The sequence below is a fragment of the Akebia trifoliata genome, chromosome 11 (genome assembly GCF_017979445.1).
Source record: "Akebia trifoliata isolate Shusen 1 chromosome 11, ASM1797944v1, whole genome shotgun sequence".
Lineage (NCBI taxonomy): Eukaryota > Viridiplantae > Streptophyta > Magnoliopsida > Ranunculales > Lardizabalaceae > Akebia > Akebia trifoliata.
Window position 1 is genome coordinate 48,007,259 of NC_141385.1, and position 17,947 is coordinate 48,025,205.

General features: G+C 35.5%; 2 protein-coding genes across 5 annotated transcripts; both read left to right on the forward strand.

The window, feature by feature from the left end:
* Positions 1 to 2,044: 2,044 nt before the first annotated feature.
* Positions 2,045 to 10,171, forward strand: LOC147392257 (uncharacterized protein At4g18490). 2 transcript variants are annotated; one of them, XM_086417260.1, is made up of 14 exons: positions 2,046 to 2,194; positions 2,550 to 2,676; positions 3,039 to 3,230; positions 3,393 to 4,223; positions 4,420 to 4,605; positions 4,696 to 4,818; positions 5,573 to 5,764; positions 5,867 to 6,032; positions 7,040 to 7,107; positions 7,203 to 7,242; positions 7,372 to 7,527; positions 8,717 to 8,827; positions 8,928 to 9,013; positions 9,145 to 10,171. In XM_086417260.1, exons 1-13 carry the CDS (start codon positions 2,131 to 2,133, stop codon positions 8,982 to 8,984), a joined length of 2,313 nt encoding a protein of 770 aa, XP_086273386.1. In that variant the 5' UTR covers positions 2,046 to 2,130; the 3' UTR covers positions 8,985 to 9,013; positions 9,145 to 10,171. The 2 variants fall into 2 exon arrangements, 1 of the variants encoding a protein (XP_086273386.1); XR_015170279.1 differs by lacking the exons at positions 8,717 to 8,827; positions 8,928 to 9,013; positions 9,145 to 10,171 and having other exon boundaries at positions 2,045 to 2,194; positions 5,867 to 6,088; positions 7,372 to 7,468.
* Positions 10,172 to 10,586: 415 nt separating this feature from the next.
* LOC147392258 (P-loop containing nucleoside triphosphate hydrolases superfamily protein) lies at positions 10,587 to 17,679 on the forward strand. 3 transcript variants are annotated; one of them, XM_086458525.1, is made up of 9 exons: positions 10,587 to 11,161; positions 11,311 to 11,525; positions 11,735 to 11,894; positions 13,179 to 13,370; positions 14,271 to 14,433; positions 14,530 to 14,774; positions 16,755 to 16,931; positions 17,027 to 17,149; positions 17,234 to 17,679. In XM_086458525.1, exons 1-9 carry the CDS (start codon positions 10,697 to 10,699, stop codon positions 17,537 to 17,539), a joined length of 2,046 nt encoding a protein of 681 aa, XP_086314651.1. In that variant the 5' UTR covers positions 10,587 to 10,696; the 3' UTR covers positions 17,540 to 17,679. The 3 variants fall into 3 exon arrangements, with proteins under 3 accessions (XP_086314651.1, XP_086314652.1, XP_086314653.1); XM_086458526.1 differs by having other exon boundaries at positions 10,588 to 11,161; positions 11,735 to 11,885; XM_086458527.1 differs by lacking the exon at positions 10,587 to 11,161 and having other exon boundaries at positions 11,388 to 11,525; positions 11,718 to 11,894.
* The last annotated feature ends 268 nt before the right edge of the window (positions 17,680 to 17,947 follow it).

Sequence of the window (17,947 nt, forward strand, 5' to 3'; positions counted from 1 at the left end):
GAGGTAGAATTGTGAAATTTCTTGTCGACAGTCCCTTAAAACTTCCAAATAGACAGTGTGCCCCTTTGACCTTAGTCTTTATTAGAGATTAACGAAAAATGACTAAATGCCCTAATCTTCAATTTAGAATTACAAAGAGCTTGAGTTTTTTCTTTCCAAAACCCACCATCCTCAACTTCTATTCTTACCCTACTCTTCTTTTCAACTTCAAATGTCCTCATCCCTATCTAATCCTACTAACGGGTTTGTTCTAGAGTGGCTAACTTGTGAAATTGAATGCCAAATTGAGTGAAGCCACGAACTAGTTAACATAGGGTCGGATAGTATTATTAGGTTTATTTGGTTGCCGAACGGGGCTTTGGAATTTAGTAAATTGAGTGGCACGGCCCATTAACTTATTTTATTTTTGAATATAACACATATTAAATTTTTTGGACTTGCTCGGCCTAGCCCATAAATAGACCCAAATGGATAGTCTGGGCTTTGGCAGATTTTATTCCCAATTAGCATGGGCCCAGCCCATTGCAAGCCATAATTGGCAGATTTTATTCCTCAATTTCCCCGACAGCCCAACTGATGAAACTCCTACCTCGGGCACTAATCGGTAATATGATACATTTATTAGGGTTATTTTGGTCATTTAACGAACAAAAAGCTACTACTTCGTTTCCCGCCTCTTCACCTATATATACAGAAGAGTTTCGAAGTTCGAAGTCAGATCCATTTAACCGCCATTACATATCTCTATCGAAGCAGCGATTTCCACACAAATATCTCAAATTTCAGAAAAGTGAAAACCAGGCAAGTTTCATCGATCTTTCTTCTCTTCGTCTCCCTTTATCTGATTCTTAAACGAGAAATCGTTCCTTCATCTTCTACCTCAATCTCGAAATTCGTATTACTTAGTTGAGATCAAGGAGAACTTTGTTGGATTCGAAAAATGCATCTTTCATCTTAGTTCTAAATGTTTCAGTAGTGAAATCTCGAAGAAATGTATGATAATAGATTTTTTAATGAGGTATTCTTGTTTTGCTCTGTATAAATAGTTTGTAGATTATGATCTCTTTATGGTGTAATTTAGATCTTTGAATTTTGTATGATTTTCGGTGAATTATCATTCATATTCAATTTTGACATTTAAATCCGTCTGTTTGTACAAAATGTATAGGAATTTGTGGATCGGGGGAATTTCAGCTTAATTAGGCAACTACATCAATGGATCGACTTAGTTTTGGATGTTTCAGTACCGAACTTTCATAGATCTGGTCATAAATCTAACTTCGTTGTGAAATTCATTCTATGATCAAAATGAATTTGACCTAAGTACAAGAGTTTAAGGAAAGTTCTTCATAAGCCTAGTTTGCGAGTTCGTGATTGGAATCACAAAATCAGCCACTTACGATTTTAGATCTTTGAATTTTGTATGATTTTCAGTGAATTATCATTCATATTCAATTTTACCTTTAAATCCATCTGTTTTGAGCAAAATTTATATAAATTTGTGGATCGGGGGGAATTTTCACTTAATTAGGCAACTGCATCAATGGATCAACTTAGTTTTGGATGTTTTAGTACCGAACTGTCATAGATCTGGTCATAAATCTAACTTTTTTGTGAAACTCATTCTATGATGGATTATAATTTATGTTTGTTGAGAAAATGAGGTCATCTTCTATGTTCTCCATGTTTTAGCTGAGTATTTTCATATAACAAACATCTGATCATGGATTACTTGATAATCTTTGAGTGTTTTATAGGATTATTTCATTTTTCTCTAAAAATGAAATTGACTGAAGTGCTAGAGTTTAAGGAAAATTCTTCATAAACCTAGTTAGGGAGCTTGCGATTGGAACCACAAAATCAGCTACTTAAGTTTTGATAATTATCATGGTTTTCAGTGAAATATAAGCGAAATGCTTTTAGTTGTAAATTTTTTCCCATCATTTTTATGATTGTGGGAAGTTCTGATGACTTGTTTGTATTACCTGGGTTTAAAACTTGCCTTCACCTACTGATCGCTAACCACAAAAACTGTTTTTTTTTTCATTTTCTTAATCCAAAATGGTGGTCATCATCTGGCATTCTCTTATGATTGTAGAGGTCCTGCAAAAGACCATCCTATTCACATAGATGGAGGAATCACAGAAGGAAGCTGTTTCAACTGCTAAATCACAAAAGAAAAGTTCACTTCTAGGTGTGTACATTTATGCCTTTTAGTTCAAGATATTTCTTAAATAATCATGTTATGTTCTTTGCTTTGTTTGTCATGAAAACAGTAGTAATTGGTAAACTGAGTAAGTGTTAAGTGTGTATGTCCATTTTGCAATGGCATTACCCATTGTTGAAGTTGACAATGTTGGGCATAATTTTGGAGACGGATTGTAGACTAAGATTAACTGTTTGAATGAATATTTACTTTCAGCATATTTCATTATCACTTGAATTCTAACTTTCAAACACTGAAAGATCATTGAGTTAAAGAAATTTCATCTTTTAGACTTCAAAGTGAAGTGAATCCTGTGCTGATACTTGAGTTCCATGTGAAACAGTTGAAGAAATTGAAACGGATTTTCTCAGCTCCTGGAAAGCAATGTCTGTGACAGAAGATGATGCAATGGATTTTAACTGTGAAACAGTTCCCAAGGGCAGAAACAACAAATTCAACTTTGACAAACTGTGAGTGTTCAACACCTTGAGGGTGTTATTTCTTTAGGTGCCCTTTAAAGGATCTAATCTTCCAAACTTCATTTTCAGTATATTCTTTTCTTGTTACGCGATTTTAATCCTTTATATGACTACTCTGTTGTTTCACTATCTCTAAGGAAAACTGTAGCACTAGCACCATCGACGAGATTTGTGTATTGCTAATCAAATGGCTCTTGAGTAGGGATATATTTGCAAACATATTCTTGCTAGCCCACCATCCAACATAAATATTGCATTTCTTTTTGTTTCTTTTCAGCTTTCTTTTCCTTTTTAATGTGAAAGAGAAAGACTTCATGTTATAGATGCTACTAATGGAGCAATTTTTTCTTCAGGGACATGGATTTCTCTCTGGATGGTGATTTTAGCAAAAAAATATCATCCTTCAAAGTAGACATGCCAGACCTGGATTTCTCAAGTCCACCCAAAAAACTTGGGAAGACCAAGGAAAGAACCGGAAAAGAGTCCATCCTTGGAAAAAATGAAAGCAAACAAGAGCGGTTCACCTTTGCTTTTGATTTCGATGAGTATGCATCTTAACTTGCAGATTGGAAGTTCTCTCTATCACATTGGGTTATACTTATTTATTGATTTCAATTTTTCTACTGATTATTAATGCTTTACGATCAAGAGAGTTTCACAATGCTTTACCAAGTAATACTTTACTGGATGTTGTGTCTGACATGCAGATTGGGTAGTTTTGATTTGGATTCAAGCTTGATGAAAGGGGAAAAGAAATCTGATAAATTTGTGGATGATAAGGGATTTGATTCTCCAGCTAAACATAACAAGAATCAAAGTGCCAGAAGCAATGCTACTGCAACTATTGATGGAATTGAAGACACTGACACCAATAAATTACCTACATTGGAGCACACGGACACTTCAAAGTTTCAGAGTCTGATAGGGGGTCTTGGGAATCTTCCGTCAATAGATGATGGTTCTCCTTCCACATCTGCAAATTTTAGAAATCTAAATGCATCGGATGATGCGACATTATCTCCAGAGAAAGAAAGAACTATCAATGCAAATGAAACAGACCATTGTAGCCAACAGTCAGACAGGACAGTCTCCACAGAACCAAATGCTCAAGAGAATATTCAAAATTCATCCATCCAATCAGTATCATGTGATGATTGTATACAAGAAACTATTCCAGAATTACAGGCGGAGATTTGTTCCTCTGGAACAGAAGTAAACACCAATCCAGGAGGGGAACAGGATATTAGTGTCAAATCAACTGCTGCTTTGGAATATAACCTTGTTCATTCACATAATCTGGAACGTTCATCCCCACCATGCGTTGCAGGATCACAGAGCACTAATAGTGAATTTGAGAATTTGGAAAGTCAGAATGGCATTCCTATGGGAGATTTAAATGGGAATGACTCTGTGCAAGACTATTCAAATATTAAAGATGCTTCAATTGCAAGTGTTCCACGGAAGACGCTTCATGATACAAAGCCTACAAACGAAGAAAAATCCTCAATTTCAGGCCTTCTCCATGCACCATTGCACAGGTCAGCTGTGGTGATTTTTTATTTTATTATTATCATCTGTGGTTTCCTTTGATCCATTATTTAGCACTTGAGTATTTCCTAAGAATCAGGTAGACAAGGATTTGGCTCGTTGAAGAGAGTTTGATAAACTGGTATTATATGCATATTACAAAATTTAGTTTCGTATACTGCTGATGACATTGTTCACTTGCTGCAGGGAACCCAAACGTCAGAAGCTTATGCAAAGAACAGAAAAAGGAATTGGCAGTATCCACCCAAACTCTCTAAAGAGATCAGAAGAAAATGTATCACAATTGAATATGGCATCAACTCCACAAAAGAATTATTCTCTCAGCAACAACAGAATTGAAACTGTATGCTTAAGTCCTGTAGATGAAAGAAGGTGCTCCTCTGTTTCACTAATTTTTTTTTTTTTCTTCTAGAATCAATTTCACTGTCAGGGTACAAATGATTTCATGTGTTACTTCTACAGGAGGGATTTTAAATCTAGTGTTGCACAAGTTGGGAATCAAAATGTTGAGACTTCAAAGTCTCTTGATGGAGCTGTAACGAAAGGAGTACCTGTTAGACTGGGAACTGCTAAGATTACTTCTGGGTGAGACATCTTTACTTGGAGTTTCCATATCACAAAAGTTTCATGCCTTAATTTCTCATGGTTATGGCTAAGTTAATACATTGACTTGAAATCTGGGATAATGTTGTCTTCTTAAAAGATAGACTTTGGATTTCCTTAATACCTTTTTCTTTGATGAGTTTTCTAGCAGAGAAAACACTCTCTACCAAACTTAATTAGAACGATTACAGAATACTTGGTCAGGGATGTTTGAGGGAAAACAAGCTGAAAATTGGTCGGAGTAAAACATAATATATACTGTGCAGGCACTAAGGAAATAAAAATACTGCTATATACAATGAATAGCCAGCAAAAGAATCCTAAAAATCATCAATTTTTGTAGCAGTCCAGGGATTCAAGTTATTCCAAGTGTTTGTGAATGCCATTATTGGTATTTAATTCTCTTGGGCAATATTATGTGGAAAAGGGGAATATATGTCCTCTTTGGATCTACTTCTCAGCTTATGGTCTTGGGTTAAATGAATTTTCCTGGGGATTTGTTGTTGTCCCAGGCTATTTTTTTCTTTTTTAATTTTTTTCTCACTGACGGGGTTTATAAATTATGTGGTTTGCAAAGAAAATGTAAAAAAATACTTCCTCGATTTCTCAGTAGCATTTCAAAGCTACTATAATATTAGTTATTAAGGGGGGCTTGCTTACATTGTACTTGATGAAGAACTTCTCAACATCATATGCTTGAGATAAGCATTTTGAGCCTGATGTGAGTTTTTTGCAGCTCCCAAGTTTGTTCTTCCAGCTTACCCGGACAGACAACTAAATCTGGCACTCCAAAATGCATCAATACTAGACTTATTTCGAGCATTGCACCAACTATAAACCCCAGGAGTATCTCTGTTGAAAGGAATAGAGTTTCTCCTCTGAAATCTGGCAATAAGATACTCGATGTCACTGGCTTGAAGGTTTCAAGGTATAATTTCCTCAAGTTTTCTTCTTCTTCTCCATACCTTTCTAATTCTACATACTTTTGTAGTGAGAACTTTCCTTAATGACTGCATGCTTCTTTACACAGGCCTATAAAATCATCACATTCTTCAGTCCAAACAGAACCCAAATCATTGAGGCACTCAAAGGATAACAGAGTAATCCATGAAAACACATCACCAAATATGGTCAGTGCCGTTAATGCAGAGAAACAAGGACTATTAAGCCCATCAATGAAGCGGAAAACATTTGAGGTCCATTTTCTTTACCATTCCTTTCTAGTCAAGATGCCTTCAGAGAATATGAACAGGTGTGGCCTTCATATTTTACAGTTCTTCTGTTGCTTCACAAATTTTTTTCATGGTTCTCTGTTTTACGGAAACACCATACATACATAAATTCAGAATCACCTGTGACCTGCAAAGCATTTCAAGATGTTTGTAAGCGAAAGAAAGATGGGCGAATTACAATTGTTGGTTGCTGTCACCATAAATACCAAAGCTGGTGAAATGAGAAGCAACGGCTTTGTAATAGGTGAAGCATCCAGAAATAAGAAAGCAATGTGTTTGGGAATATTTGAACCGTAGGAAACACACAAGTATATTTCTAAAGGGCTTTCAGAACTTTGGGACATTAGAAGTGGAATATTTTAAAGAATTAGAAATTCCTATACTGACGGATTGCCAAAGTTTAAGATATCATACCGTTTCAGTATGTATCAGCTGATACGTACTGTTATTTGAATGTTTCAGTCTGCGTTGGTTTGTGTTGAAATGTTTCGGTATGTTCTGGTTTGTCTCAGGATGTTTTGTCCGAATTATTCCGAAACGAACTATAACATAATGAAACTAAATCAGAAATTAAAAGGAGGTGACAAGTTAGAAATGGTGACTATTCTAGGGGAACCATTTTGGTGAATGTTTTAGTTTTTTACCTTGACCAAAACATTCCTCCAAAAAAAAATTTTAAACCTTAGTTCTTGCTGTTTACTGCACCTATAAATGTCTAACTACTACGTCTGCTATAGTCTTTTTGATTTTTTCCACAAGATTATAGGCAGCATATATCAGTTTCTTCACACAAAGTAGTAATTTTTATGTGTTCCATGTTCACGTCTTGTTAGACTTCTCCTTTACATCATATGTTGCTTGTCCTATGCATATTCCTCCATTTGTTCTATCTAAATCTCTTTAGTTGTCCATTTTCATAATTATTTCTGGTAAGCTGTATCTTTAGTTTAAGATGATTTAGTATCTGTCAGGCATCAAATGAAGATCCAGTGGCTTTATATCCATTGAAACGTACTACAGAATCACCTAGTCGAAGCAGGTAGCTTGATATATATTATTAAAGGTTGATCAAGGCTAACTCACTTTTCTGGGTTAATCACTGTACTGATGAATGTTCTCTCGAAAAATTTGCAGGAAAGCTATGGAAGCTCCTGAAAGAGTCGAAAACAAACGGGTAAGTTATCAGAACATGCTTTCATATCCATTTGATGAATGTTGCTAATTTTATGATGGAAACATAGATAATTTTGAATCACAACATCAAAGTAAATTTTTATTATCTCTTTTTCTTTCCTTTTGATAGGTTCGCAGCAGTGAGAATCTGCTAGATAGTTACCATGCAAACTTCACGCTTGACATTCCTCGAGATACATGTGTGGCAGAATTAGAAGTCTCGTTATTGATGGAGAATGATGGTAATGTTGAGAAGGCCGAGGCCTGTGCAAAGGAACTTGATGATGTAAGTTAATTTTGCATTTTATATCTGTTATTTTTTGGCTAATTAAGGTGATGAAATCTTGAGTAGATAAATTCAGTCCTAGATAAAATTTTTTTCCCTTTTTTCCATAAGTAAAGATGTACTCACTAAGGTGAGGGAGAATCCCCTGAAATACTATGTACAGAGAAGAGGGATCCGAAAGAGAGAACCAAAGCTGAAAATTACAAAATTTTCGAAGTCTCCTAGATTGAAAAAAAGAGAGTATAGGATACTCACCTAAATCCATTAAGTATCGAACCCCCAAAAACAACTTTGACTCTAACCAACTGCGTCTTCAGTTTCTATACTTTTCTTTGAATATCTTGCAATGACTTTCTTTCTGAACATTCCTACAAATAGCAAAGAAGCTATCAAAGAATTCTGAATGCTAATGTGAACTCAACAATTGTCCTCAAGTGAGCTCAATCAAGTTTCTAGGAATGGCCCAAACTAATCCAAATGTCCAAAAGAAAAATTGGCAGATCTGTGATGTGAAACTACAGTGCATGTTTTGGTTTGTTAATTCTGCACAACCCTTCTCAATCCAACCTGACCTGGGTCCCCTGTGAACAGAGATGAGCAGGTCAACTTGGCACATTGGGAGTTTTCTGAAACTAGATTTAGGTTTGGGTTAACCTCCAATCTTACCAACTCACCCAAACTGCACTCCTAATGGCTGGCTAAGATTTTTTAGTTTTTTTTGTCTAATCTAGTTTTGGTCATTTTGATTAGAACCAAGGATTTAGAATCCTGTCTTGCAAGCTTTGCCAAGGCCAGGAGAAAAACTGAAACTGCTCAGCCATGACAATCCCTTAATGTTGAATGTTTCGTTCTGATCTTGGTTGAAACATTCTGTGACGGTACAAAACATTAAATCATGTTAGGAAGCATTTTGCTCTCCATTCCACTTGGCTCTGAACAGAATACAATGGATGAACATGAATCATTTAGCTGTCACCAAATTTTTATTCGGACTCATTTCACATTTCTGCTTTAGCCAATCTGCAGTCAACTAAGATATTTCTACTCAAGATCTGCATATAATACTTTGTCCAAGCTTCCGATCTCTTATTTTATTCCACTCTTATAATCTTATATCACAACTTTTTAATGAAAAAAATGAGAGGAACAAAACAAATAGTACATGGTATCAGCGATTTTATTTATGCAGATTTGCAACATGTTGAAAAAGAAACACGAGGAAGCCAAGGAATTACTGGTTCGTGCAATCGTAAACAACAATAATCTGCTGATGCTGGATCATCCCATATATGAAGAGAAGATATCCTTCTGTTATATAGTTTTAATTTTAATTACAAGCTGTGCTCGTCCATCTCTGTCAACCCAAAAAATGAACTTTGGTTTTCTTTCATAATTAACACATCCGCATGGTTCAGAAGTTTGTGAATCGCATGACGTCTAGAGAGCTTCGAACATGATCTGTTGATACAATATTTTGAACATATAGGTACATTTTTCTTCCCTTCTCATATAAAAAACATTAGCATTAAATGTGGTCATGCAACATTCATGTTTCATGCTATTTGCAGTCTGTTTTTGGCTAAGAGTTTTGATTTGATTTACGTTTTGAAATTGCAGCGGCTGGTTATATGTTCATCCCTTCCCCGCTGTAGTTCAAGCCATCAGAAACCAATTTGTTTTTCTGCATTGGTTGCTTCTATAAGGCCATGCAGTTATTCACATACCACACACACACACACACACACACACACTCTCTCTCTCTCTCTCTCTCTCTCTTTCTCAATTGATGATGGATTGACTAAGTTGGATAAGCTTGTATAAATAGATAAACGCAGTAAGTGCTCCTTGTCACGTACAAGGTCTGAAAATTTGGGTACTTTACAGGATGACTGAAAACCATAGTTTTACAGGTAATTTTCTAATTTTTGTGGTGTTATTCTCATGATTTACCTGTATCCTTGAAACGAAAACCGACTCTCTTTTGGACATTTTCATATCCATTCAATAACACTGGATGTGGAGTTCATTTTTCCATGACCATTTCCCCCTAAATTCATTTTTCTTTTAAAACGTTTTTGCAGTTTGTCACTCTTTCCATAATAATGCTTACAATATTCGATTAATACTATTATTTATTCAAATTAGTTTTATTATTTATTTAAATATTGTTGGACAATCAGTCCTTTCTTAATACTAAATTCAAGATGTTTTAAACCCACCACATTTTAGTAAATATTTGAAATGCACCCTTATGTTTTCAATCTATGAGATGCCCCCTGAGTCTAGTGTTTCTTCTAGATAAATAAAACATGACCTAGAACAATAAAACATGACCTAGAATAAGATGCTCTCATCTTCAACTTATAATAAAAATTCTTTGATTTTTTTATTTTTATTTTTTATAAAAATCTTTCATTTTAAAGTTCTTCAACCTCTATGATTCAAATTTTTAGTCACATCAACCCTTTTAGTGGTTTAAAAATTTTAATGCAAAAGTTGAAGACGACTATGCTTTGAAGGGTTAAAAAATCAAGATTTTTTACTAGAGATTGAAGATGAGGTTTACGTAAACAAAATGGAATATCTCAAATATCTACCGAAACGCAGTGGGGTATGTCTAAATCACTCAAAAGGTTAATAATTTCATCAAGGGAAATGTTCAGCACCCTAAGTTTTACCACACACTTTAACAAACGTTTTTTGTCCTACATGGGTTAGAAGTTTTGGAATGAGCTGATTTTTGGTGAGGATGATCTCTATGATTAGAAGATCATCCTCCCCAAAAATCAGCCCATTCCGAAATGTTTAGCCCCATGTTTACATGTTGAAAAATCGTGGACCGTCCATTTTTTGTAAATCAATTTTGATGGTGTTAGAAGTTTCGGAATGAGCTGATTTTTGGTGAGGATGATCTCCTCACCATAGAGATCATCCTCACCAAAAATCAGCTCATTCCGAAACTTCTAACCCATGTAAGACAAAACGCGTTTGTTAAAGTGTGTGGTAAAACTAAGGGTGGCGAACGGGACCCTTTCATCAAAGCGGATATAAATAAATAATTATCTGCTTCTCAAAGTACACCACTCAAAATACACTCAGAGAAACAGAGTCAAGGAGTGAAGGAAAGAGATAGCCTTCCAGAGAGGGCTTAAATCACACATCCAGACGCATGTTAGCATTCCCGCCAAATCAAATGCTCTCTTCGTCTCCGATATTTCATCTCACCCCACCGAAACAACCACGTGTCCGTACAATTCAAGCAGAAACAACCTCTTCTCGTTCCCTCCATTTCCCAATTTCTTATTCTTCTTCTTCACCTTCTCATCATCAAATTACTAGTAATAAAAACATCTCCAACTCCCTTCCTCGTACATCTTTTCTTTGTTATGCTTCGGATTTCTCCTCGGCTTCTCCTTCATCACCAAACGATGAATTCGAAGTCGAATTGGGACAATTATTGGCGCTGTTGCCAGATGAGATGCGACGAAAGGTCAGCGAACACGCAGAGCTCCATCAACTAATTGAGATTGTAATGGATTTGGGTCGCAAACCTCTCGCTCGATTCCCCTCGGGAGACTTTGTACTATCTGATAATCCAATCACTTTCAATGATCTTGAGCATGCTACATCCCAGGTAAGTTAAATTTATGCTTATTCTTCTACCTGTTTGAGCGATTAGATGCCTTAAATTATTGTAGATTGCAAAAATTGGGATCCCAGCATTCTTTAAGAGTACAAAACCATGCCCACTTCACTTCTTAGGAGTAGTACCTCTTATTGCAGGTTGGCGACTTTGCTATCGACAACCGTGCAGGCATCAGCAGAACGTTACACCGTATTAGTGCCATAAAAAATCGTAAGGGTGCGATTATAGGCTTGACTTGTCGTGTTGGCCGGGCAATATCAGGAAGTGCTAATTTGTTGCGGGACTTGGTTAAGGACGGGTCTTCTCTATTACTCATTGGGCCTCCAGGTGTTGGAAAGACCACAATCATTAGGTATATATATTCTTTGTATTTGTTACCAACAACTAACAACACAAACATGTAATACCTCTAAATAATTTAGAGTTAAAATCTGTGAGTCGAAGGTCCAGTCTTCTTTACATAATTTTATAGTCTACCCGATATGTTATTTGATTACTGCAATTTGTTGTCGTTGTTCCTCATCATGTCTACCTATCCAAACAGGACTTACAATTTTGCAGGGAAATAGCTCGGATGCTTGCAGATGAGTACAAGAAACGTGTCTTGATTGTGGACACCTCAAATGAGATAGGCGGTGATGGAGATATACCTCATGCAGGAATTGGTAATGCTCGGAGGATGCAAGTCCCACACTCTGATATGCAGCATGAGGTCTATCTTGTGATTCTCCTTGATCCCTCCCATTTTTTTGTTATTTTATTCATTAATTATTTTCTTTCCTCTACGGCTATATAACAGAACTTAAATTTGACAGTTTGAAAAAAACAGATAACTAGTTATGATACATGGTTATTTTAAATTAAACAAGAATTTTATCAGTTATTTGATATATTTCTTTTATACTTCGCAGTAACTAGTACACCAATTGTTAACTTCCAGTGTTTTGCTAGAAATTATAATTTTAAGCAGAGCGGTTATTTTGTCTAGGTGTAAAATCAGCGTTCCATCCTTTTTCTTTACTATGTATGAAAGTTTTACCTCTAATGTGTGAAAAATCGGAACAACTAAGACGAAAAAATTTGCACAAACACAAGGATTTACGTAGTTCGGCAGTGTGCCTACGTCCACTGATCATAACAAGAACAATCACTATTTTCTCTCAAGTTTTACAGTCCTAAAGATCTCTATTTGTAAAACCGGGCTCAAAAACAGAAACCCCCCAAATATAGAAAATCCTTAAGAAACCCTAAAAAAATTTGGGCTGAGAGCTCCGCCCCCCTGCACCCCCACAACTCTACGTAGCACAACAAAATATAAGACATCTCATACACTAGATACTGTGTGGGATGGATTACTAAATTTGTTCTTTTGAAGTTCATGTGATTTTATTGCATTTTCTTTTTTATGTAAATTAATGCATTGCTTGTTGTAGGTATATAATTTCAGTTCTACATTTATATGTGGGGAACGCAGCCTATTAAGTGATTTGGTCATAATGCATAGCAGTGGTATCAATTTCAGTCACCTTCATCATCTAACTTATCCCAAAGAATTGGGGTTGGCTGAATGTATCTTGCTCCATTCAATTCTGTTTTAGGCTACACATTTCTATTAACACTAGTGTGTTCATCCACAGTAGCATGCCTATGGAAATTCCCATTAGCATGAAGTAAAGGAATTATGCAATTCCTAATTTTGATAAAGGGCCACTCTTTGTAATGAGAATATAAGCATGCAAATTTTCAAAAGTATGGGGTGCCCCAATCATTTCCTGAAATGAAATATTTAATTTATGTGTATTAACATTGAATATATATATGAGGATGGTGATGAGCATCAAATTCATAGTGATACTTACTCAATTATATTACAATATTAGGAAATATGCATGAGCATTTATCGTAGGGTTGTCATTCTAAAAATAAGGATCCTATCCTAATAGGAATTATTTTGGATCACTCCCTATAGGCTTTATATTAGTTGCCAATGTTTTATGTTATCCAGGTATTGATAGAAGCAGTAGAGAATCATATGCCCCAAGTAATTGTAATTGATGAAATTGGCACGAAACTTGAAGCAATGGCTGCAAGCACAATTGCTCAACGTGGAATTCAGCTGGTTGCCACTGCTCATGGAGTAACAATAGAGAATCTGATTATGAATCCTTCTTTAGAGATGCTTGTTGGAGGGATACAAGTAAGACAACCATATTTTTTTGATTCATGCATTTCGTTTCTATGTTTCATCCAGAACTTACAAAGAAAATAAAATCTGTATGTATTGTTTTGTGATTGAATAATAACTTCTGTTAATTTGGTGATTTCAAAGTTAAGGCCAATTAAAATATATTTAAAGATTTGAGCTCCTCCAAGGCATTACCAAATCCTTCATGGATAGCAAAGAATATTGTAATGGAAATTATGAAAAAAATAAACAAAATGTAATGGTGGAAAAAATGGCTATAATCTCATATAAATTTGATATGGACACACACAATAGAATTACACAATCTTTTGTCCTTTTTCCAAAGACATCAAGAATTGAAGTTTACTCATAATATTTGGTGAATTTATGGTTCAGGCACAAAAGTTCAAAATAGACGAAAAGTGTTAAAAATCAATTGCTAACTCTGGTCTATTTAGAATCGATTGAATCCACATCCTCTTAGCTAAATACAACCAACAATATATAAGCCTTAAGCTTAATAAGTTAGCAGCTATTAGCTAGTGTAATACCAATACCCAAAAAGCTATCATGGATTGAAATATCAAGAAGTAATATCAAGCACAATCCTTTTCAGAATCACTGAAAGTTTATCTTGATTTTATCTATGTAGTTTTTCTTTTTTTATTTTATTTTAATTATTTTAGTTCCTGATTTTCTGTATTTAGATTAATTTTCAAAAACGTTTTTCCACAATCATTGTATATAATTCTGATAGATAGTATGTCCCTTGCGTCAGGGAATTTTAGCTAGGATCTTTTGACCTTTTGAATATTGAGAATCCTAAAGTCATTATTACTTGTCAATTGTATGAACCAAATTAGCCAAAACACATGCTTTTATTCTCATTACTTACTTTGATGTCTATGTAAGAGTGTTACACTCGGAGATGAAGAAGCCAGCAGAAGGGGTGTCCAGAAGACTGTACTGGAGAGGAAAGGACCCTCAACATTTACTTGCGGTGTGGAGATTATCTCCAAGGCAGAGTTACGAGTTCATCGTAGTTTAGAAGCAACGGTAGATGCAGTTCTTTCAGGTGTTCTTTTATTCCCTTTCTTTATCTTTCTCATGTTCTAAAATTCTGGTGATATTTTATTGGTTATCTCCTTATTCTTTGATGTGTTGTACAAAGGTCGATTGCCAAATATTGAAGTACGCAAATTAAGCACTCAGGGAACGGGACATGAAATGCTTACTGTACAAAGGGAACCATTTATAGACACTTCCTCTCATAAACAAGATGAAATCATGGTTGAAGATCTTCTGGAGATGAATGACTACAGAATTATCCAAAATGATTTCACTTCGGAATTTGGTTCAGACATGGCAGAGAGTTCTTGCATGGATGGGGTATCCATTCGTCTATACGTTTATGGGGTAAGATTTTTTCACCTTTCTCCTGATAAAATGGAAATCATGCAAGTAAGATTGTCATTATTATACATTTAAAAACACTTTTTTGTGTTGGTCACTTTCTTCGAATCTGTATATTTTTAATATTTATATATAAAGGGCTGCTGTGGACTAAATGCTATTCTTGCTGCTTTTGTTCGAATTTATAACTGTGGCTCTCATTAGCAGGAGTACTCTATAACTGCGGTGGAATGAATTTTCTATTATGCTCGGCACTTTTTCAGTGTAGTTTTTAAACACTTCTCCGATCTTACATTCCTTACCAAATGCCACGTTATGTCTATGCTAATCCAAGTGATAAACATGGACATGGAGACTGGAGATATGGAGGCAAGACACAAGTGCAAATAGGGTAGCCCATTCAATTTTTTTGTTTTTGGTTTTAGAACGGTCAATTCTTAGTCCTCACAGAAATGCCTAAAAGTCTTGACAGTTAGGTTCGTTACAATGTGCAATTTACATAATTTTTCTAGGCAAATAAATAAGATAATTATTTTGAGCTATGGCAATGACAAATGATACCACCGAGGAATTGAGAATATTGTTTCATACCGTTATGCATGCAGCATTGGTTTTCAGTTCTGGTGTCATGCCAAATGAGAAAATTGCATCTCCTTTAAAGCACACATGCACTATCAAGTATTGGAATTGGTATCATGTCATGTTAATTTGGTAAGTTAAGCTAGTGAAATTCTAGATGCTAATCATGGATATTGCATTCATCAAATTGGATTATTAGACTCCTTGGAACCATTGAAGTGTTTGCACTTCCCTGCTATGCGGCTTGTATTAAGCTGTACCATTTATCTGTCCTAGTTTTATCACTTCTGTTGCCTGGATATAGGTATGGGTCTCAAGAGTCCGAAATGGGTATACTGTCACATTCGGTGAATCCATTACAGAAGGTTCATGGACTTGGCTTTAGCTTCCCTATATTTCTTGTCTAAGTCCTTTGGGGTGTGCAAATGCCTATTTTTTGAAGAGCTAGTTTTATATGGGATGTTGTTGTAGGTACATTATTTTCATTAAAATATACTTCATATCTCCTAATGAAGGAACAATGTATAAGGAGATGGTCTCTGATTCGCCATCAGCTCGACAAAGAAAGCAGAAATTTGGCATTGGCTATCCCATCTTAATCAGGTGATATGTGGTTAGAACCCTGTTTAAAGCAGCTAACTAGATAAAATATGTTACCTTTTGATGGTACTTTCGTACACTAAATACACCCCAACAGGAAAGTCCTCAAGAGAGGTAGGCCCTAAGGAAGAATAAAGTGACTTTACTGAGAAAGATCTACCGTTATACAAAATCTCTAAAATAAAGGTGACATTACCTTACATGTCAGGATGTATGTAGGGATTATTTTGTGTTGATATGTGTCTACCATGGCAAAGATCGTAAACATGCTGTCCTTGTTACATAGGGTTGGACGAATGCCAAGAGTTTTAATACCTCTCACACTTGCTCATGTATGTGACTTCTCATTTTTAGCTCATAAGTCATTTTCTTACTTCATAATTATTTGAGTCTAATATAATCAAGTGAGATGGACAAGGAAGTTTTAGATATTATCGCCGCACCTCTCTTCTTATCCACTGTATATGTGATTACAATTGCAGTCCAAATTCAACTCAATAATCCAAAATAGGATAATACACAATGGTATTTTTCAATGCTCCACATGACCGTCTTTGAAGCCTGAGATTGTTTAACTTAATCGACTTGTAATTATAGTACTGTTAGTCTTTGCCTTCTCTTTTTAGTGATATTTTTCTTTAATATTTTTTTATGGCAAAAAAATTGAGTAGTCATATTTAGGTTGAACCTAATTCCTTTTTTCAGATAAAAATGAATTGTTTTGTCTAGTCATGCCTTGCAGTAGCTAATGGGTTAATAAAAGAAACCATCAGTTTGAACTTATAGGGTGAGCAGTTATTCTAGATTCTGGAGACAAGCGTGATGCAAGGGATTAAGCAGCTGAAGCTGGATGATGAGATTATATTAACTGATAATATCAGTGAAGCAGATGCACTACTTGCTTTGCAGTCCAAACTTAAGAAGAATCCAAAGTTTCAAGCTGTCGCTAAATCTCATGACATACCCATTTATGTGACAAAGGTAACTAACTGTGTGCACTTGATTTCTTATTTATAGCAATAAAATTTCATGATTACTATCTGAATGATGCAACAAGTTATTTGTTTTTCTTGTAGACAAGCTCGTTGGTGCAGATAACAAAGGCTGTAAGGGCATTAGTGAATGAACATACAGATGAGATGAAAGATTCCAAAGCAGAAGACAGTATGAATTCCTCAGAGAAAATCGACGCCTTAGAGGTAAAAATGGATTTATCATTCACAACTTCCTCATGTAACTTCATTTATCTACGTCTGATGAAGAAGTTGTCCTTAATTTGATAGGAGGCTAGATTGGCTATCGAACAAGTTGTAATCCCAAAAGGAGAACCTGTTGAGCTACTCCCAAGGTCATCCCATATCATGTCTCTTCAGATTGACCTCGTTCAAAAACATCAGCTACAATGGGAGAAAGTTGGTGAGGAACCAGATGTAAGACTTCATATTCTTCCACTTCAAACTAGGATCGATGAGGGTAATCATGTTAGTGAAATGATTGAAACTGATAGCGGATTTGATGACCGCAGCATCAATGGTGACATAAATGGTTCAGTCTACAATGTGGACAGATTACCTCTTTTACCCGATTAAAAATCCTGAATATTTTAAACAATGGACTACATTGTTTCAATGTAAATCTTGTGGCAGTCTTGCAAGCTTTCGCTGCTTGGTAGGCCTATACATTTACTGCTCTACCTTGTTTTTTAACTTCTGTGATTGGCTTGGTTTCATGTTTCTCAGGCTTTTGGTTATTAAATAATTTGCATAACGTTTTCTGTCCAGTTGACTTGAGATCGAATCAGAGTTGTTGGTCGATTTAATGTCGCTGAGCTTAGATTTGATTCTGTGCGCATTGAGGAAAACTTTATAACCCTAATTGCATCATTACATTTGTGTTTCTGATATAAATGTACTTGGTAAGGTGCAAAAAGAAAGAGCTTTTAACAGGAAGTGTCGACCCAAGTTCACTAAAGAGTCAAGAGATGCTTATAACTCGTC

What these genes read in the sequence shown, in the direction of transcription:
- LOC147392258 (XM_086458525.1), top strand. Translation starts at nt 10,697, where the DNA reads ATGTTAGCATTCCCGCCAAATCAAATGCTCTCTTCGTCTCCGATATTT. An exon ending in TTGAGCATGCTACATCCCAG is followed by an intron (nt 11,162 to 11,310) that starts GTAAGTTAAATT and finishes CTCTTATTGCAG; the next exon opens with GTTGGCGACTTTGCTATCGA. An exon ending in TTCGTCTATACGTTTATGGG is followed by an intron (nt 14,775 to 16,754) that starts GTAAGATTTTTT and finishes CAGTTATTCTAG; the next exon opens with ATTCTGGAGACAAGCGTGAT.
- LOC147392257 (XM_086417260.1), top strand. Translation starts at nt 2,131, where the DNA reads ATGGAGGAATCACAGAAGGAAGCTGTTTCAACTGCTAAATCACAAAAG. An exon ending in TTTGCTTTTGATTTCGATGA is followed by an intron (nt 3,231 to 3,392) that starts GTATGCATCTTA and finishes TCTGACATGCAG; the next exon opens with ATTGGGTAGTTTTGATTTGG. An exon ending in AGTCCTGTAGATGAAAGAAG is followed by an intron (nt 4,606 to 4,695) that starts GTGCTCCTCTGT and finishes TTACTTCTACAG; the next exon opens with GAGGGATTTTAAATCTAGTG.